Source organism: Opisthorchis viverrini (assembly GCF_000715545.1).
Source record: "Opisthorchis viverrini unplaced genomic scaffold opera_v5_48, whole genome shotgun sequence".
Classification (NCBI taxonomy): Eukaryota; Metazoa; Platyhelminthes; class Trematoda; order Opisthorchiida; family Opisthorchiidae; genus Opisthorchis; species Opisthorchis viverrini.
In genome coordinates, this window is record NW_008751704.1 from 1,790,528 (window position 1) to 1,813,153 (window position 22,626).

Here is a 22,626-nt window from a genome sequence, read left to right on the forward strand (position 1 = left end):
AGTTGTGCGCTCGTTCTCAGGTCGCGTATATCCGTTGATAATTCCCGATTCCGGTACATATCACGAGGGGGTTTTGGGAGTATGAAATTTCTGGAACGATCATTTTCAACTATCCACAGATTGCACATGAACAAACGAACTTCCCATGTATGATCAAACTGTGAAATGTGTTTTATAAAACAAGTTTGTATATTTTTCGAACAAGCTTCCGGAAGTCCATCTAGAGGAAGCGTGCATACTGATGGCAGTGATCGAGGTTGCAGCAACATCTGTGGAAGGAGGCCTCAATATGTTTGCCACATCAGATATTCAACAAGCCCCATTGGAGCTTCTTCAAACTGCTTACGTTGCTGCTGTAAAGTTATTTTGAGGTGCTCTGCCAAAATTAACACCATAGGTTCGGGATGGCGCCAGTTAATATGTCTTCTGATCGGTCGTGCTACTTTGTGTTCGTCCTTGGTTTCCTGTTTCACTATGGCATATCAAAAGGCATGGCAGCTTCAGATGGCCCATTATGGAGAAAAAGCATGATCATGTCGACCCTATTTATAGGGTCATCACGAAGTGTTCCGCAAGGACGTGCTAGAACCTCGGTGGGGTGTGGGTGGGGGGTGAGAAGCGTTGAACTGAAAGTTTTCGATCCAGGTTGGCTGACATTCTGGCCAATCAGGGCATAGCTTCGTTTGGTCCGTGGCCCGTACGTGACATAACTGCCCAGTTGGTTTGACGTTAGGTTCTTAGGGTTAGCTGACGCACATTGTTTGAACACTGACATGCTTGGTGCAATCTATGCGCGTAAGGAAAGTTTTGTAGTTCATATGGCAGTATGGATTTTGCATCGCCCCACTACATTTGATAGACGCTGATATCGCGCCGGCGCCTTGGATGTCAACGACTAGCCTTTTCGATTCTTCTCCAGCCAGTCCACCTGAACGCACACAACTGCCCGGGTAAACAATTTGATCTACGACGTCGATGCGTTTTGGGTTCATCCACCCAGTCCTTTAGGATCACTTTATAATTTGGAGTTCTGTGGCCTACACCAAACTACGGGGCACAATTAGTCAGGTTGTCCGCATTCTTAACGCTCGTGAGCATTGAAGTGATTGTCTACAAACTGCCTCAGCCTTTTCAACAAACAATCAGTTATTCTTGAACAGCCGTCCATAATCGTACTCACACAGACCTGGCTCACACCACTTGTCTGAAACGGAGATATCGATAGACGGCCGCTCTGTTCTTTGAGCCGACTCAAAACGACGGAGAGCTGGCGTGGTCGCTTTGTGCTTACATGCGGCTCTGCCCATCCTGATTGTCCTCTGACCGAAGTCGTTCAACAGAGCGCTTGAACTCATCATGCCACTGGATCCACCAGATATCGCGCAGACCAACTAACATCCCTCCTGGATTTGGTCATCACCGTTGAAAGACACTTAGTCAATCAGGTGATAATTAACACCCCACTGGAACATAGTTACCATTGTGTGCTGCCATTTCATTTCATCTACTACTGGGCCAGAAATCCCGAATCTCAAACGTGGCTGGAAACTTCTGCCATGCAGACTTCATAGGAATGTGCTCTTGAACAAAACAAGTTATACTGGAACCAGCTTCAGTGGAAGACCCATACAGGACATTATCCAGAAAGTTCGCGAAGCTGAAACGATGTTCGTCCCAAAAAACCAGCACGCAGTCGGTTGAGCCGAAAGCTACCGAAGAGGATTCGGCGTCTCCCTGAAAAGAGGTCTTAACTTTTTTTTCGAAAAGTGGACTATAGGAAACACAGGTGAGCTGGCATTCCGTAAAATGTGGAACCGCTGTAAATCAGAAATGGAACATACGAAAACAAGACACCATTCTGGACCTCGCCCGGAAGTGTGGTTTTAAATAAGTGAGACACTACTGAAACGGGCCATCTGCGTTCTCTTTGAAAGACAGGAACGAGGTGCCTGCGACTGACCCAATAGCAGTATCTGAGGTATACAGAGAACAGTACGCAGGCCTATATTCATCCCCACCTCCTCCAATCCAATATTGTCAAGGCGTAGCTACGAATGGCCTCTAGCCGACTTGCTCTTCACGGTGGAGGGCATTCGTCAATTCTTGCACTAAGTCAACCCGTTCTACGCGTTAGTGCCCGACGAAGTCCATCTGAGGATCCTGAAGGAAACTTTGTTCACACTGGCACAACATTTCCACCCGGTGTTTCGTTAGTCGCTTGACGAAGGCCACTTTCCATCTGCTTGGAATGAAGCGCTTGTCACACCAATCTACAAAAATGGTGACCGACTATCATCTGGCAGCTACAGGTCTCTAAGCCTCACTAGCGTGACGTGCAAGGTGACAGAACGCATTCTGAAAAGAGCTATCCTAAACCACCTTACTTTCAACAACTTGATATCTCCAGCTCAACACGGATTTCTCGCAAACCGTCTTGTGTGACAAATATGCTCGTATTTATGGACAGCCCAACCCAAGCCAAGGACGAAGGACTCATATCAGATGCAACATTGTTCCACTTCTCACACAACCCGCTGCCTCACAGATCCGAGTGTAACGGGATTTCAAGGAAAATCCTACACTGGACCAAGGCGCTTGTATGAGACAGAACATTACGCGTGAAAGCGGACTCGACCTACTTTTCTTCAGCCCCCCTCTCCATTGGATTTCCCCAAGGCTCCGTTTTGAGACCATGGCTGTTTCTGATATACCTCAACTACCTTCCATGCGTTCTTTCAAATCCACGTCTACTTTTTGCGGACGACTTGAAATCCTGGAGTTCTTATGCCGGTGCACTTTAATGCTGCAAACCAGTGGTCGTTGGACTAACACTTTCCTCCGAATGACGGAAAGTGCGTCCATATGTCATTTGGACGAGACTCAGCGAATGCCTTTGTCGTGTATGGTGAGAATGGACCAGAAGACATCACGAAGGTAGGTTCCAAAAAGGATTTGGATATCTGCCTCTCTTCAAACATGTCCTTCTCACTGCACCATGAGAAATCGGCCCAAAAGACGTTCGCCGCTCTACGGATGGTTTGGATCACTTTCACCCGTATTACTCGCATGGACTTCCAAATACTCTATGGAGCTTACGTCAGACCGCTCATCGAATGTGCCAACCAAGTTGTCTTTTCAGAGCGCCTCCAGCGAGGTGCTACGAAAATGGTCGCAGGCCCTAAATCCGTGGACTACGAAACGCGTCTTGCATTGCTTGACCTCTTTTTTCTTGAGTATCGTCGCCTTCGAGGGGAGCTAATTCTTATACTTAGTTTGAATAAAGCTTGACCAACTGACATTCAACCGTTAAACTAACTAACACGCGATGGGGACATGGTACGAAGTTTGTCCAGTTCAGTGCGCACACATTTACGCTGCAGTTTTCTTCATTTCCGGAGGTTGTAGTGTGGAATTACCGTGCTCCGGCTGTTGATTGCGCTGCAGTTATTACCCAGTTCAAAACACTATTAGACCCTTTTATGCTGGTCTTCGCGCTGGCAAGCATACTGCCCCGCGCTGAAGACTTGAAGAGTAGTGCCGTAAAGTAGTGCCAGCAAAACGCGTTCAGCCCCAGAGCTGTGGTTGTGTACAACCACTGACCCATCGCTACGCACAACTACGCTCCCCAATAATGCACTGATGATGTCACCTCGATTGGTGATCAAACGTTTGCCATCAAACTGCCCAGCTCAGCGAACAAGCCAACGACCATCTACGCTACCTGAGCTACCGACATTTCCCTCATGTAATAAATCTTAACGTTGAACTGCCGTCCTCAATGGTGCACTGCTTTCAACGTTCCACCCGGGCTCACATGATCCTTCCAGAAATTGAGTTCATGGAAACCAACTAAGCTATTTTTCAAAGCCCATCGTTCAAGACGGAGTGCCCCCTTGGACCAGTTGATCGGATCAGCAAGAACAGGGTTCGGTGGTTTCCTGTTACAAAAGCTCTCCTCATTCTCGCGCCTCTACTGACCATCAGCGCTCCCTGTCAATATTTAGGTTCTTCATTATTCGATGTTTGAGTAATCTGCGAGTTCCACTACAATCGTTTTTTGTCAGCGCGGTCTACCTTCAATCAGCGCTGCTGATCGCGACGGGGTCCAGTGTTAATTGGCGTGTGTCAGCGACCTGGGGTGAAGGTTGTGATCATGGCAACATTCACCCTTCTCCAATCGACATCTACACCATTACTGTGCCCGTTGGGTTCTGGGAGCTTCTTAGCAAACTGAACTCGTTAGTGTTGAGCCCTGTCGATGAATCGAATGGTTTTACATCGCCCAACATGTTCCATGGAGGAGTCGAATGGATACGGTTGACCGCACAATGCTATGATCGGGGTCTACTTGTATAATACAGAACGACATTTTTTATCGAGGCTTCTCGCCGGTATCTGCTGCTGCAAGGTCCAACTGAATCCATGGCTGGTTTGCATTTGGTGGATACCAAGTCATCCGGTGTGAGCGCTTGTGCCGTCTAGAAATAAGTGATGTTCGCTACATAGTTGAAAAATCACCCCTCATTGTCTGTGCGATGAGCGCCAGAATCACCTGTATTTCTCGCTGATTGGGGTAACCGTGACAAATAACGACACATTTTCCTCAACCTCAGAGCTGCGGTCTGTTGGAACGTATGTTGATACAACAAACAGATAGCGTTAACCCCTTCGGGATGCATTTACCTTGATGATTAATCAAACAACATTGCCGCGCGAAGGCAACTATTAACTGATATCCTGTCCAATAAAACAAACATATGAAGAGGAACGTGCGAGAAATCTGTGTTTGCCCCGAGAGACTTGAGATGAATTATCTAATGGGGTCTCGTATGCTTGTTTCGGGGACAGTATGCATCGATCGAAAAGGAGTCAGTGCAAGAGCAACCCGTTGCCCCATTGGACACAGCGTACGCAGTAGCACACATTCTAGTGTATCGAACAGGATGGGCAGGTATGGAGCCGTAACAGACCATGCCAGGCGAAGATCAATAAGCACACGAACACAGTAAGTGAATAGAGGGGGTCAGCATGGTGTCAAGTTAAACATGTAGAGTGGAACGACCTTGGACATGAGTATTTCAGCCCTCGTGCTTCCTTCGGGTGGCGTGGCAGCTAGGCATCAAAAGGGTGCTACAGCTGAACGATTACCTATTTTTTAGCAGTGTACATGAGATATAAACTAGCAGTCAGCTATCCGTTGCACAACTCACTTTTGAATAGACTAGGGGAACAAGAACAACCGTGTTGAAAAATAAGAGGGGATAGAGCCACTTGGCAGTAGTCTGAGATAACGTAAATTTTATACTTTTTGATTCTCATGGGGAACCAAAGGTTTGTCCGGTGATCGATTGTCTCCTTGGAAGCCTTCAATCAACTTGATCGGCCCACGCAAACGACATAAAACTGTAATGGGAATCATCTGATGACGAAGACCTACTGATGAATCAGACGCGCCGCTTATGTTGGTGGCGTTAACGAATTCGCATCGGGGCAACTAGAAAACTGGTGTTTGTTTGTGCAGTCAGTAATTCAGTCGCGTAAAGCTCTCTGCACCACCACCAGCGGTGGCTCGACCAAGTGTTGTGTATGGTAAAACATCGCATACCAAAACTGGTGTGCTTCGTATCCCCTTCAAAACGGTGCAAACTACGGAGTGGACAACGTGTGACATAACAGAATGGCATGAGTGTTTACTAAATGTTTGGGTATTGGTGTGATCTGCCTTCCAGGATGGTGTATACTCGATACCAGTGGTGTTTGTACCATCAGTTTTTCCCCAGATTGTGGGTTGAGCGTCTGGGGATGTAGACACCTCAGAAGGCTTGTAACCAGCTAGCACCAGATCCCTTTTTCATCCACTCTTTTATCTTTGAGGCCTTGAGTATAAACAGCGGGTGAGATGGCCCAAGTGGTTAGAGCGCGAATTTACTGACCGGAAGGTTCGTGGTTCGAACCCGACTTCTGCCTCTCGACTTCCCCTTTCTAGGCTTGGGCAACCTGACAGTATCCCAGCAACCTTCGGGTGGCATGACAGTTGGGCACCGAAAGGGTGCTACAACTGAACATATAAACAACTAAACTTTGTGGTCGTATGACTGAGAAATTAGTGTCAATACTGGTGTCCTGTCTCGTGATGATGTAATGGGGGAAGTCGAATATGCAGATCTTCAATAATCGATGGGAAAACCTAATCGCCAATATCCATAGGAAGGCACTTATACGGAGCGTTTAGTGTCCGGGTAAGGCGGACAGTGTCAGTGGTAGAGATCGGTCTACGAAACGGATGTACTGTGGTTGGTCAACCAACTGCACTCAGCTGTTCCAGCCATTTGTAGGCCCGATTGTCACCAGAGGTCTTGCGTTTGGCTTTCTGAAGTGTGAATTGGGAGGTAAGGAAAGGGTTGTGATACAAATCCGTCTTTGGCTGCCTGTCAGAACCATGCCTGCCTGGATCACATTCGATTGATTTGTTTCATCTCAAATTCGAGTACACGGAACACCAAATTTTTCTACACAAAGACGAGCGTACAAACCAATCCACTCTCCATCCACGGCCCTTTGACTCGTTTGAACACGTGAGTCAAGTGATTAGACAAATGTCCACATGAAGAACATGGTCCTCGTCTACATAGACGGCGTCAGAAGAAGCTATACAAATTCGGACAAACCCTGGCTAAAAGGATCGGAAGTTAGTCTGATTACACCCGATCCCATTCTCGCCAGTGCGCGCACCAACGATGTCTCCTCGAGTGGCGAATAAGTGTTTGCATACCAGGTACCAATCTCCCCAAACGGATCAACTACCACCTAGCCTAGATAGTTCTTATGTAGTTCTTATGCACCTAATTGGCCAATATTTAGTTTCCAGCACCCTATACGGGAGGGCCTCTTTTGACAACGAGATTTTAGCTCCGAATTTGATATTGGACGGAATCCGGCCCCGGAATAGGGTCTGTATAACTTTGTATACCGATTTTGCACTGCTCTTCGTTCGTGAATGGTTGCAATTCGGATCCTTTTTGGAACCACCTCATCACACAAAAGATAGGTTAAGTAAAGTGAGTAGATTGGGTGGTATGAGACCGAGCTTCTAGTAGTTCGCTAAAATAACCTCAGCAACTATTTTTGCTGATGTATGCTAGCATTGTGGCTGACCGAGCCCGCACGGTTTCCTGGACGCTACTGAAGTGATAGAACAATACACTCCGGTAGTGGACTAGTTTTGTCAGACTGCCGATTTGCATTAACTTGCTTGCTTTTTTTCAGGGAATTTATTTTTCTTGGACCACTTCACTTGCTTGTGTGTCCTTTTCTCAACTCCATCGAAAATGCCGAAGCCAAACAAGAGTAACTTTTCAGTTCGTCACTTCCATACCTCGCACCCAACTAGGAGTTCCCACTCTGCCCAAGGAAGATTTGATGGTGATGACAATCGGCGAAATAATTGCGCAACTTATCAAGGCAGTGGAGGAAAAACGAGATGTTAACCTAAACAAGTTTGCTGTTTGTGACGTTTTCTCATGATCTAGACTCAAGGCAGAGGTGGCTAGCAAATACGGATTATCCTCACAGCCCCGACTGGTTGATCTAATCGCTGCTGTACCGTCAGAGCACAAGCATGTAAGTTCGTTGTCATATAGACACGTCACATTGTCAGGCTTTGCTGCCTCGCCTCAAGGCCAAACCAGTGCGTTCTGCCAGTGGGGTACGTAAAACGTCTTTTGAATCCAATCATAACATTCTCCAGATTGTTGTAATTGCTGTAATGTGCAAACCACATCGTTGTCCCCACATCGCTATGACTGGAAATGTGTGTGTGTAAGTCTGGCTTCCCGGAGGATCCGGTCGATTCCGACACTTTCAGCTACTGTCCAGGTGGTCCTGACTCAGACTTCGAATATTCCACTCAATCTTACACGGGCTATGAGGTTAGTAGACAAGTGACTAGTCCTATTGAGTTTAGCCCACTTCGATGCGTGCCATTCGTGCCCGATATAATCCCTACATACAAACTCGTCATCGAATTGAGCAGGTAAACTGCGAGTCCTCCAACGTTCATACTTCTCTAGCTTCAGCAGCTGGGACATGCCTGCGATAAGGTTGAATTCATCGTGATGGGTGGCACTTTCATGTGTTTGCCGGAAGATTATCGCGATTACTTTATTCGGTAATAAGTAGCTCGATCTTTTAAACCCTTTTTTACAGAAATTTGCACGATGCCTTGTCTGGTCACTCTAGTCACAGCGTAGAGGAGGCAGTGACGTAAGTACGCTGATTCATGTACTGTTTATTCCGGAAACAGATATTCTGAACGTAGCACCACAAAATGTGTTGGCATTACAATAGAGACTAGGCCAGATTATTGCTTGAAGAAACATTTGGGTGAAATGTTACGCTATGGATGCACCCGTTTGGAGATCGGTGTCCAAAGTGTGTATGAAGATGTTGCTCGGGATACGAACAGGTAACTTTCTCCATTTAATCGAATTGTTATCGTCGAACTGCATTATGTAGGGGGCATACTGTCCGCGCCGTATGTGAATCCTTTCACCTGTCCAAAGATGCTGGGTTCAAAGTGGTCGCACATATGATGCCCGATCTACCGAACGTCGGTTGGGAACGCGATTTAGCACAGTTTGCTGAGTACTTTGAAAACCCGGCTTTCCGATCAGATGGATTAAAAATCTACCCAACCCTGGTGATTCGCGGTACTGGACTATATGAGCTGTGGCGTTCAGGACGGTACCGTAGCTATCCGTCTACCATGCTGATCGATCTGGTGGCGCGCATCCTTGCCTTGGTGCCGCCCTGGACTCGAGTTTACAGAATTCAGCGGTAAATCACTTCTTGTCCAACTTGTTTTCTGTCCGCCTTGAGTTTTTTCTGCCATGTTGGGTCTTTGGTGTTTGGTCTTCTTGCATAGTTTTTTTGTTGCGAACATTGTATGCTCCCTACGTTTGAATTAGCTACTATCCCATGAATAGCTTAGAAACCTGTTATATCATTTCTCAAGCCAATGTCACCCCCTTGAGCTTAGTTTGCTCTAGAAACGACGCAGATGTTTGTCGCGCTCTTATTCCGCATAGATACCATTGGTTTTCAACCTGTCTTTCCCGCTTTCCGCTGTCCACTTTTCCCTCAACATCCATGTTGGTAGTACAACACTAATGACGTCATCATCAACACCCACCGTTAGATAAATCGGATGAAAGTACCTGTTCCGACGGACATAGTGAGGCGATTGGGTGTGGTCGATTTGTCACTAGTTTGTCACTACCGAATAACACCTTTTGGTCCTAGTAGCAGGCGGAATGGAGCAACACAACCAATAACAGTGTTATTGCTTTAGTGTCGACGCAGTCTTTAGCACTGAATCCTGGCACCACCGTTATATCCTAAATTCTGCTGAGGAAATGCTGAGTACGAGTATGAAGCTAAATCTTATCGCACCAGAGTCCAAGCCGAGGAGCGAAAGGAACTGTGCTTAATGAGTAATGATCGTTTACACAGGAACCTTATAATGGGTGTTGTTGCCTGTGGATCAGTAGTCAAATGAACATTTAAGAGTGGTTGTTTCGTGTGCACTGATCCAACTGTTGGATTCAACTGAAGAAGTTGGATTGCGATCCCAATGGCGGGCTTGGTGATCAAGCTGGCGCCCAGATAGCGCACCCAAGCAACCCATGTTCCACGGAATAGCTAACATCCGCAACAGTGTATTCGCATTCCATCACTATTATCTCAGTTGGACTTATGTGCTGCAAGTGAATTCAGTCTATGCTGAAAACTCGAGGAATGCTGCTCATCGCATTTTTGTTGGAAATCCTCAGCAATTTGTATTTCACCAATGTTTTTTGGGATCCTGGAACCTGCAGGGTTGGGTAGGGTTGGTACCATTCAACAAGTGGCTAATCGGTGGTGTGATTAAATTACACGTAGGTAGAACAGGGTGCGAATTTCCAAGGCATAGTGTATGTCGCATGCCCCGGCGCAGGTTGATACCTCAAAGAAATGTCTTCAGGTTAAGACCAATGCGACTTGTGAAGTTTTTCCTAACGGGACAGAGTTTCACTTCCTGCTTTCGATTGCACACAAGACCGGAAAAAGAATGCGTTCAAGGCTTCCTTTTGTATAAGCGTTACATATGGTGTCTGTGACAGTTTCTAGCATTCAGACTGCATCGTTTAGAGAATACCGCCTTTTCAACAGTTCAGTATCACTGGATCTAATTAGTCAGGCACTGGATTCACGTATATGTGTGCAACAGAAATACAACAACTTCGTACGCCCAAGAAAAACACTAAAAAGCTAGGGATTTTTCATGATCACGGAGCTCCGGTTTGAATTTGGAGTGATCACAATCCAGTCGAACCGGTTTTTGGACTACTATATTGAGTATATTTCCACTTTCCTTCGCAGAGACATTCCGATGCCTTTGGTGACCAGTGGTGTGGAACATGGGAACCTGCGGGAGTTGGTGTTAGCCCGAATGGCCGAGCTGGGCGCCAGTTGTCGGGACATTCGTACTAGAGAGGTTGGGATACAAGAAATACATTCTCGTGTGAAGCCCTATCAAGTCAGTTGTTGAAAATGATTTATTCTCCTGTTTGGTTGGTTCTGATGCCTTTTACTTGCCAGTAAAGTTCTCATCCGACAGGTATCCTTCAAAAATGCAAGCCATTTTAGCTATCCCTAGTAACTCTGCCTCACGATTCGCCATGCGCTTCACACCTGTAAAGTATAAAGTGTGACTGCAAAACTGAGTTGGATCAAAAGCAAACCTCATGCTTGCAGACGATCCTGTTGATGTGGTAGATAAATTTGGACAACTGTGTAAGTTCCGGTGGACTAGTTGGTGATCAGATTATTTATCGAATCAGGAAAGCCAGGGCAGCTTTTGCCAACCTCCAACACCTATGGCATCGACGTGACGTCAGTCTGTCTGTCAAGGGCGGAGTTAACACTGCGGCGATGCGATCCTTACTGCTTTATGGATAAGAGACGGCTTCTACGTGCAGAAGGCTTACAGAAGATGTCAGTGTTTGACCATCGCTGTCTTCAAAGGTAGACTTAATCGAGTCGACGACTTCCCCCTCCATGCATTTGGGTCGCCGCAATCAACTCACTGATGGTTAATGACACTAGGAGAAATGGCCCGATCGTGCAGTCAGTAGCGCGCATGTATCAGCTCTATTGCCATCAATGCATAGCCACTCAATTCCCGAACTAACTGAATATGCCATCACCTCCAATGCTTGGTCGTATATCTCATTGATCCCACTTTCCAGCGATCGAAACTAGCAGCTAAAACCAATGTGAATATGGTACACTGTTTATAAGTGACAGACTGAAACTGATTGATTCATCCATCAGGTTTTGTGAGGGGTTCCCTCTGACTTTGAGTCAGAGTGACACCAGTCCTAAACAATTCTCGCTCCATGCCAGGTCTTGACTGAAGTGTTCACAGCTCTCAGCTCACTCAAAGTTAACGGGTTCATATTTGTGCCCATTAACAGTGTGTTTCAAAGAGCCCTGAATTTTTCTTCAAAACCATTGATTCTTGGGGTGCACAGTTTAAGGTTCTTTACTGGAAAGGCTGTCTGACCACCATCTTGAGCACCACTTTGTCGTCTTGCATGATCACCGGTCAATTCTGCACTCCCACTTCGGCCAAGGGGCCATTTCCCCCATTATATACCCACTTATTTGAGCACTGGATATCTATCGCTACCGGATCTCTACAAACACTCGAAGAATTGCTCGAAGCTCGAACATGTATTTCTCCTGATCTATAGTACAACACTGGGCGTTCTGTCAAACTTCAGGTGGAAAAGAGCATCCACATGTGGGTTGCGAAGTGTGATTGTCCAGAAAGTTGAAGAGATGGGAGAAGCGAGAAACTTTAGGAGTGTGCATAGACCGTGCCAGCTGATGCGCGTAGCAGGCCCAAAGAAGCCGCTGGTGAGCGAAACAATTACTGATGACAACGACTCATCTACCTCCAAGAAAGAAGAGCGCCTGAATCGTTGAGTCGCAAACTTTCACCTCATTGGTCACATGCAGGTGCCCAGTGGGATTCCCAACTAGCAACGCAGCCTTAGACAACAATGAATTTGAAAGCTCTAACAGCTTCGGAAATAAGCGAATGTTTTTTATCCATCAATCGTCACCTGGCTGCTGGTCTTAACGAACTCAATTCAGAGATGGAGGTGAAATCCTTAGTTAATGATTTTCAGACTTACTTGCCTCTGTATAGACGGAAGAGTTTGTCCCAACCAAATGGGATAAGTCGATAAAATCGGTTTTTGAAAAAAAAAAGCTCTCAGTAGATGTGAAAACCGCTGAGGAATCAGCTTGACTTCCGTTGTAACTAGACTGCACTTCGCTTATCTTGCGTCAGCTTACGAAGGGACGCGAAGACAGCACCCGACGAGAACTGCAAGCAAGATTCCAGGAAGAAGCTGTGTGGACCACGACTTCCCGCGTGGGTTTTCACGGAAGCGACAAGAATGTCTAGCCTCTCCATTTTTGTTTAGTTTCCTCATTGATGGGGTAATGGGGCGAACGGTGCAATGTCCCAAGAACCCTGGTGTTCGGATCCCTTCGAGTGAGAAACTTGTCGACCTGGAATATGCAGATGAGATTGTTCTCATTTTTGAAGAAGAACAGGAAGCGCACGCATTGCTTATATAGCTCACCAGAGTCACTCCGTCCTTCGGCGTGTGCTTCATACCTAAAAAGTGCAAAGTTGTGCTGCGGGACCTACAGTATTTGAACATCGCTGTAAGAATTCAAGTGGTAACACTTGAAGTTGTATCTCGGAAGTTGCATTAGATCTGACGGTAGCGTGACAGACGCACGAATTTCAAAGGCCGGAATTGTGTTTGCCTATTTGGGGCCTATCATGGGTCTCAAAGAACTACATGGTGTGCTACACTGTTGTATGACTGTAGGACTCGGCAAGTTCGGGTGGAGGATCTGAGACATCTTCAGGTCTTTGATCACTAGTGTCTCAGAACCATATTTTTAGTCACCTGGAACCATCGAATTCGGAATAAGGTGACCAGGGGACGAGTTTCTGGTGAAACAGACGCACTTCACCTAAAGAGTGCACACAGCGCTGCAAACTAGGGTGGCTGAGCCATGTGTTACGCATGCCTAATTACCGCCTTCCCAGACAAATACTGTTTTCCGTGCCTAATTCGGACTGGCAGAAACCCGGAGCTAGTCAGAATATTACATGGTATAGGGAAATGAAGGACGTTACAAAGAGTTTCGGTCCTTTTGGTGCTGCTGTCGGTGCCACTCGCCCTGCAGGTGATTCCGTTTGCACCTAGTTGGAAACGCTGCAAGATATGGCTGCTAATCGATGTCAATGGATGTTGTGTTGTCAGTTTCTATCCAAATTGTTTGATTTAGTGTTGGAGGTGTAGGCACCTTGGATGTTTGCTGTAGGTTAGCCTTGTCCTTTTTCTCTCCCCATTTTTCTCCCTTCTACTATAAGGTTTTATTAAAATCAAGTACCAGTCTTCTCATCTGGTGTTGCCGTCAATAATCGGTTGCCCATATGCCGTTTCTCTGGCCCGTTTTACATCTGAAACAGCTCTATTTCTCCTCCGATAGCATGAATGGTCTCATTCAGTACGGTCCTCCAGATGCATTTTCCTCCAAACAAACCTCTTCGAACAACGACCACTCCCTTAGACACTTGACAATAGTGTACTCCCGTCGGCCACGACTTTCCACGTGGGCTTTCACGAGCTGATGTTATCTTCTTGATGGGTCAAATACTCCTACTTTCCGCAGAGACGTTTCTACGGATTTAAGGGGTTGTTATACTGTGAACAACGTTAAACTTGTCTCCTAGGGACATGTTTTCCATGCCCAACTCAGAGTGGCGTAAACAGAGAGGTGGCCGACCCTCGACTTGGCAGAGGAGTATGAAGGAGATCACGAAACGTTTGGGTGCTGTCGGTGCTACTCGCCTTCCGGGATGGGGACCGCATGATCCTCACTGTGCCTGGTCGGAGACACTACAAGATATGGCTGCCAACCGATGTCAGTGGCGTTCCTGTTGTCAGTTTCTATCCAGATTGTCTGATTGAATGTCTGGAGGTGTAGGCACCTCGGAATGATTTGTGGTAAGCTAGCACTACGTCCATTCCCTGTCCACCTTTACTCTTTCCTTTACAATAAGGCTTTCAGAGGCAGTGAAGCATCGGTGTTGAGCACTGATGTCATGCTGTCGATGATGATGATGATGATGCCTAGGGACATGTGGATGTTTGAGCCTTTTAACCTACTTTATTCATGCGAGCGGAAGAGTCCGCAGCAGTGGCAAGGTCTCGTGTCCAGTATTATATTCAAACTTTGTTTCTTTTCCCTACCCCCAAATACAGATTGAGTTAATCCGTCGAGACTATTTCGCCAACGGCGGCTGGGAAACTTTCCTAGCTTACGAGGATCCCTATCAGGACATTCTAATCGGACTGTTGCGTCTTCGACAATGTTCACCACAGACATTTCGATCTGAGCTACGCTGTAGCCAGACCACAGATGGACAGGGTGAGGCTGACCCACGTTGCTCAATCGTCCGCGAGCTTCATGTCTATGGTAGTGCGGTACCGATTGCAGCCAAGGATCCGACTAAATTTCAGCACCAGGTTAGTAGTTATGGTTCTGTTTTACTATTCTGAGACGTGCCTTTCCAGGTGTCCTACTGAGCTTTGTTAGAACGAAGATTTTTACCACTGCAGACGTTTGCTTAACTCTCACAGGCATCTTTGCTCATGTGACCAGCTAGACATGTGATTAGGTCAACTACTGATTGACCATTCACCAGCGAATTATATTCGAACTGAGATTATGCTACATCCCGTCGCTCGTATCTGTATGTCCCATTCTGATCAAGACTTTAGATGTCGTTCGGTTGTTCTGCATTTTTATAAACTACACATTCCTAAATCACTCAACGGACATGAGCCTTCTGGCATCATGTGTCTAGTTTCACCTAGTGGATCGAAAATAGTTTTCCAGTCGTCGCTGAAGGTGACCGGATCCAACTCTGTGTTTGTAGAAAAGCAGCGTGATACAGTCATTCCGATTGAACTGGCCACTAATCGGTCGTGCAAGAACGCTCACCACTCTTCGGGTATCTGGAATCCATCCTTTTGGTCTCCGACTTCAGATCGCCTATCTGCACTCTAGTACTGTATAAGAGCTCCATCTTGACGGTTCAAGTGGTGTAAATTCAAATGAAATCAGCGGTCGTGTTTTTAAGTATACGACAATCACAAAAGCAGGGAATTTGCCACTTCCCAAAAGCCTAGATAGAAACAAGTGATAAGTTGGAGGTGTTGTGTGAACTCGAAACGGCTCCGTGGTTCGAACCCGATCTCAGCATCTTGGTTGCTCCTGCCTAGGCTCGGACAATCTGACAGTATATCGGCCCTCTGACTTCCCTCAGATGGCGTGGCAGGTAGGCACTGGAAGGATATTACAACTAAACGGTTGTTGTTTTTTGTCTGGGTTTGGTTTCCCTGGCAAAAAAAACCTTTTGTTTTGTTTTGTCATTCTTGTTGTTTTTTGTCTGGGTTTGGTTTCCCTGGCAAACAAAAACCTCTGTTTTTGTTTTTGTCATTCACCTACTGCAACAGTTTGTACTACAACTGAACCACTTTATTTCGAATAAAAATCCCGTCAGAATCACCTGTGGACACCTTTTGACAATCTGAAACAGTCAAATTACTCCTGTAACCATGGACTCAGCCGTCCGTCCTCCAGTGTTCATTTCTATCCCTTTTCCAGGGCTTCGGTGGGCTTCTGATGGAAGAGGCCGAACGCATTGCGCGAGACGAACATGGTTCCTTGAAGATCGCCGTAATCAGTGGAGTCGGGACACGGAACTATTACCGAAAGTTGGGCTACGAACTCGAGGGACCTTATATGACCAAGATGTTGACTTGCCGTTCGAACGGGTGATTTTTAAAACAGACTACTTGATTTTTAATTGTACATACTTGGCACTAACTACACTGCTGTGATGAATTTGATGACTCGTGTTTTTGTACTGGAAGGTCACGCAAAATGCTCTTAACTGTCACACTGTTGCTTTCTTTCCTGCTTACTAAGGAATAGCTATGTCATTGATCAGTTTTCACCCAGTCGCAACACATCTCTTGCTTTCAGAGGTACCATACAGCCTTACATCGCACTAATTACTCGTCTATTTTCGGAGGCTACAGTGTTGGTGGTAAGAAACTTTGTCAGTTGTCCACTTAAGCCCTGTGATTCAGTGACCCATCTTGCGAGTTCCAGACACTGCGAAACAGTTGGTATTGATGACGACGACGAAGAGACCTAAGCTATACAGTTCACGCTCGTCCTAATGCCAACTTTCCTCGTTAAAACAGCGCTGTTTACATGACTTTGATAAGAGGACAAGCTTGGACAACAACCGGTTGACAGATTTTTCGGGAGGTAGCGATCTTTGTGGATCGTTTCAAGAAATATCACAACTATTCCATTGGTTGATTGCTTGATTAGTTGGTTGGTTGTTCGGTTGTCTTCTTCACTTTTCCGCATATAGTGATATACAGGCTTGTGGTTCGATTGACATTCTACACGACGCTTCTTTTCGAGTGTCAAAAATCGGATATTGCTTCTACACATGACACGAATCATGGGTGCGCAGACATGCTCGGCTGTCCTAAGCTTCATCCTCTAACAAACCACGAAGTCTCCGTCTGAAGTATATCGTTTAGTCGTCATTGTTTAAGCCACCTGTATGAATATTTTAGTCCAAACATGGCTGTGTTGACAGTAGCGCGTGATAGTCCTGGTGTTTCGGACAATACGTGTGCCAAATTCTTCAAGGTTTCGCAGATATCTTCAACTAATAACCACTAGTTCAGGTGTCTTGGTAAGGCAAGTTAGGTTCGGAGCACACTCTTGAGGAGGCGCCAGTTTTGAACTCCATTTAATTTACTTTAAAGGTTTTGTAGATTATTTAGATTCTCGAATTGGGCATCGTTTTAATATCAAGAGGGATATCTGATAAACGCAGACGTGATTCGTGGTGTTCGAAAGCTACCCTCGCTTTGCCCGCATTCCCGAACCCTAAAGTCTGCTGTGCACGGATACATTGGTATTGATCCTTTGATTATCAGATTGAGGGCACTACATTTTCCTTGAAAGCGTCCTTCCTTCGATAGTGTTTTATCTTTTGTCAAACGAATGCTTTGGAATCACTCCTTTCGAAGCACTCTCCCGAACATCACAGTAGAAAACCTCGATTCTTTTGATATAGTCGAAGATTCAAGACCATCCCCAGACATCCCGTTGCCTGAAGATACCTTTATTGGAGATTGGGCGTGCATGCGTAACGCTGTGGAGTGAAACGGAATCTCCACCGACCGCCTGCTTGTAAGACAGAAGGGCCAGTTTTATGCTACAGGTGTTGGCGATGGATTAGCTAAGCGTTCCCCCTCTTTGTGCTCACATTAACTAATGAATTAGCAAAACATCACATGCGGGTGATGCGTCGATGATAATTTCTTGGTATGTGTTACTTATTCCCACTCACTACTTGTTCCGTCTGCTTTTAATTAAGCACATCCAAATAATTCACCGGCTTTTGGGCTTGAACAATCAATGGCCGAACGGTTGATTGTTACTTCTAATAGTTAGGAGTTCGTGACGTGCGCACTCCTGGTGATTACCCATCAAGATGAAACAGCTTCATAGTGCCTCTCATATTTCAGCACATATTGGCTTTACTTACAGGACGAAAAAAATAAACAGTAGATAATTGGTCAGCTGTAACACCCTTTCGGTGCCCAATGGCTATGGCACACGAAGGAAGCCCGAGGGCTGGGATTTTGCCAGGTTGCCCAAGCCTAGACAGGGGAAGTCGAGTTGCAGAGGTACAGGACGAAATCTCCAGTAAAATATTCCTTTCTCCTCCTCATTGATCATGCAACTACTGGCCGACTGATGCTTGTCCCAGACGTGCACCGACTCTGGTCATTTCCTCGAATTGGCCAGTTTGACTTGGCCTGTACCGGGAGACTCGCTGTACAGAAATCTGCCTGCTTATGTTATGCATTACGTAGCACTGGTCATGGATTATTTGTACGTTTGGTTGGTGCATCTAATTTCCGAGCCTAACAGAGCAGCAACTTATTTTAGGAGGATTGTCCGATGTGAAATATTCCTTGGCTCATATTTTTCTACTCACCAAAATGCGGACTGTGGAGTAATTTTGATCCAAGTCAGCTCGTAACCAAGACGGCTCAGTGATTAAGGCGCGGACTTACTGAGCGGAAAGTCCGTGGTTCGAGCCCCAACTCTGCATCTCTGCTGTCTAGGCATGAGCAACCTGGCAGTATCTCAGCACCAAAAGGGCATAACTGCTGATTCATTGTTATTCTTAGCGAATACACACTCATTTGCAAACTAATTTGGTTTCTCAATAGACTCACCTGGAACCCAGCTGAATATCTCGGTTTTGATGTTTCCAGGCAACTGATTGTGCTGCACCAGGCCGCCTCATGTTTCAGTTGCTACGATATTCAAGATATCGCGATAGTTATATATTTTTGTAATGCACTACCCGTAAAGCTGCTGTCGAGGGGTTTTCAGCAGCCTTATGAGTAGTGCATTACAAAAATATACATTGTTATTCTTGTTATCGTTTTCTAGGCAACGATTTGTAAGAGATTGTGACGGTTTCAGTCAAAGCTGTAAAGCATTTCAAAGTCAATGGAGGAAACTGAGTATAATTGTCAACAGCTAAAATTCGGTACCACGATGGTCGAACGCGACCGACGGGAATTATTGATCGTGCAGATCACGGAACTACTATGAAAATAAGCTCCTTCAGCGTTGCAAGGATGGCATACGCCACTGGCAATGGAATCATCACTTGTATCGGGTACAAGCATCGTAATGGTGGCAAAATGTGTGATTCTAACTTTTGTGGGCACGAGCCGAAACGAGACCTTGGTCGTCAAAAATCCCCGGTCGTATCTTTCATCCTTCAGTGAGAGTGTTGCATTATTCCCTGATTCTTGTATTCAATGAGCAGATGGCGGGCGACTAGTTGTATTCATGTGTACTGAGTGCATTCATCATCCACTGTTTGTAATGCATGTTTTCTCTATATGTTGGTCGTTTAACTGTGATAGCACGGGTAAGCTGGATGTATAAGTTGTGTACGACTTGCGCATCACCCACCAGTTAGTGAAAAATAATTTGCTCCCTCGGCTCCGGTAACGTGCTCAACCAATCAATGACGTTGAATTTGCCAGCCATACGTACAAAGGAAACTAAATTGAAGCCCAAGTGATTCTATCGTTTTCGATACTCTCAAACCTAACGCGCAGTTGTAAAGGCTGTATCCGACTTCATTTTAGCCGACATTCGAAGTAGTTCTTCTTTACACCGGGAAGCTTTTAGCTAAAATTGTGGTGCATATTCAGGTGGCAGCTACCGACGAGCAAGGAATCATCCCGAAAACACTAACGAATAGATTATGTTGAAGTACCGTATAACAGGCGTTGAAAACAAACAGTCGAATACGTCAGTACGTTCTTACGGTTCGGTGTAGATGAGAGTGCGGAATACCATTTCCACTTTGGGTATGACTGGGAGCTGGTTGGCCAAAGGAAATGGCGTGAACTATATGTACCGATCAAAGTGACGTCGGTTTACACTTCTAAGTGCAACGGACAAATTCACCTAAAACACTACAAACTGATATGGAAAGACCTATTCAGGCGGATATTTCGAGCCAAATGTGCAAGGTAAAAGTGAAGATTGATACACAGCGTACATTTACTATCAATTTTTCAGTAAAGATTTACCGTCAAACTATACCAAATGTCGAACATTTGCAGTAACGAAGAACCGGACAGATGGAAGTGGCTTTTCTTAGAAACTGCCGAACTCAGTGCATCGTCAGATTCGTTCGGTAAGCGAGAAGTGCGAAAAATAGCGCCGTATGATTTCTGGTTTAGTGCAACTCAAGGTCAACGTGAACAGACAAATTAGACGGCAGCACAGTGAAACTTTATTCAACTTGAGTCGTTTGAATATATGAACGTCATCATCATCATCGGCGACATCAGTGGTCAACACCGATACTTCACTGTCATACCAAAATGCTTATTTGCAGCCTTACTGTGGAGAAAATAATAAAGGTGGATGTGGAAGAGACTTAGTGCTAGCTTACTACAATCATTCCGAGGTGCTTACACCGCCAGACACTCATTCGGTTAGAAAGTATCAACAAGAACGCCACCGGTCTCGGTTGCCTGCGTCTCCAATCAGGCGTAGTGGGGATCACGCGATCCTGATCCTGGAAGGCGGGTACCACCGACAGCACCCAAACGTTTCGTAATCACCTTTATGCCGCTCTGCCAGGTCAAGTTTTGGCCATCTCTCTGCTTCCGTCGCTCTGAAGTTAGTATAGAAAACGGTACTCTTCGGCAAACGATGGTTACGTATACGCAAGGCATATCCCAACCAACACAGCTTCCGCTGCTGGACACGTTCCGTTGCGCAACCGCATACTCGCTTTGTAATTGTCTTGTTGCGAATTCGCCGACAGCAACCCACACTAGCTATGTTTCTGAGACAACGATTGTCGAACACCTGAGGACACCTCGGTTCCGCTGCTCAAACATGCCCAGTTTCACAGCCCGCACTGTAGCTTGATACACATCCCTTGAGATTCAGGGATAAACCACTTCGATGCCATAGGTGTCTCGAATTAGCAAACATGACCTGGGCCCCGCAGATTCGTGCGTTCACCTCATCTGTCACACCACAATCAGACCAATACTACTTCCAAGATACGTAAAATGTCCCACAATCTCGGGTACCTCGCTCTGGATTGTAATTGGCGTGTTCAATGGCTGCGTGTCCAGAAACGTGACCTTACACTTTTTGGATGTGAAGTGCATACCAAAGGACGGGATGACTGTGGTTAGTCCATCCAAAACATCTGCGCCTTCTCCTCCTCCTCTTCGAAGGCGAGAACGATGTCGTCTTCATATTCCGGACCGACAAAGTTTTCGTCACAGGCTATCTGAACACCAGAGCTTTGGAGACCTTCCAGCGTTCGTCTCATGATTTCAACGATCACGAAGTTCCGGGGCATTCATTGGTGGACAAGCTTGTCAAGAAGAAGAAACCGGTCAACCGAATCGAATGCACCTTGGAAATCCAAAAATACTAGAATTGTGGGTCGCTTACACGTATGGCGTTGTTCTAGTACCTGACGAAGTGCAAAATATTCGGTCAAAGCAATCCCTACTGGGTCGTAATCACACTTACTACTCTCGAATTAGTGTTTCACGAGCCACCGTAAGCTGACGAAGCACCAATTATGCTAACAATCTCATTACTACCGGGGTTAAGCTGATCCATCTGTAGTTGCCATTCACAACGAGCACATTTTTGTTTGAAAATGAGCACCATCACCGACTCTCCCCAGTTGTCTGGGGCAGATTCCTTTTCCCAAATGCAAGCAAACAGTTCAGACAAGCACTGACTGAGGACTTCACCCCCGGAACAGCACTTCAACCGTGAAACTGTTCATTTTACTGAAATCAGACCAGGAACTAAACTCCCTGTGCTACACTGCGCTACCTTTGGTCAAGCTCCTGAAACCGTACTTTTTGGGGGCTGCATTTCATGGGCCCCAGGGAGGAAGCATTGATTAACTCCTTACAAGACTGTCCTACGCTTTGCTTCCTCTGTTTAAGCGGTGACAGACAGATTTGAGCACCTGGATCACTCAGGAGACAATCGCAAATAAAATTCGGCTGGAACGGTACTCTACGCTATACGTTCGCCATCTTGATCCGAAAGAAAAGGTCAGAAAAATCACAAATTACTACTCTAGAATCAAACCACTGTTGGGTTACTCATGCTTCTTTTTTGATGTGTTCTCTTGGTGAACTTGGCAAAATTCAAAGGATAAGTTGATTGGTATCTAAACCTTTCTTGGATTTTCACGCATGGCTGTTGAATCAATCAGGATTTAAGCCTTTTTCCAAATGAGAACTGTCACAATTGGTAATGGTTGGAATGTGGACTGCCTGTCTACTGAGGCCGTAACATTTGGTGGAGCTTCGTGCTAATTAAAGTGTCTAGTTTTAAGCCTTTTTCCAAATGAGAACTGTCATAATTGGTAATGGTTGGAATGTGGGCTGCCTGTCTACTGAGGCCGTAATATTTGGTGGAGCTTCGTGCTAATTGAAGTGTCTAGTTTTTAGTCAGCCACGCACAATCACTGAAACATAAGTGGAATGTAGTCGCGAATAGTCTGTTTATGTTTGGGTTTATTATAACAATGGTATCATCGAAAACCATTCGCTTTGAGGGACAGAAATCTACCTTAAATCGATTCAAGCTTCTCAACTTTCGTCGAGGAGGCTCCGTCTAAAATAGAAAATAGAATTTCCCTCGGTGCAAATGGCGACCGGTTGAGGGTAAACACAGTATCTTAGGTCCTACACTACGATTTGAGTGGGCATTTGTGGTAGTACGGTAGAATCATGGAATTCTTGAAAAGTGACAAAGTTATTCATCTACCTGCTATCAGCCTTTCTGAATGAG

General features: G+C 45.8%; 1 protein-coding gene across 1 annotated transcript; it reads left to right on the plus strand.

Moving 5' to 3' along the window:
• Positions 1–2,692: 2,692 nt before the first annotated feature.
• T265_03403 (hypothetical protein) lies at positions 2,693–16,102 on the plus strand (the record flags this gene model as incomplete). The annotated part of the gene is made up of 13 exons (XM_009167872.1): positions 2,693–2,934; positions 7,530–7,620; positions 7,658–7,705; positions 7,748–7,818; positions 7,865–7,928; positions 7,964–8,032; positions 8,070–8,167; positions 8,206–8,262; positions 8,303–8,464; positions 8,515–8,835; positions 10,420–10,576; positions 14,400–14,663; positions 15,808–16,102. 13 exons carry the CDS (start codon positions 2,693–2,695, stop codon positions 15,979–15,981), a joined length of 1,818 nt encoding a protein of 605 aa, XP_009166136.1.
• Positions 16,103–22,626: the final 6,524 nt, after the last annotated feature.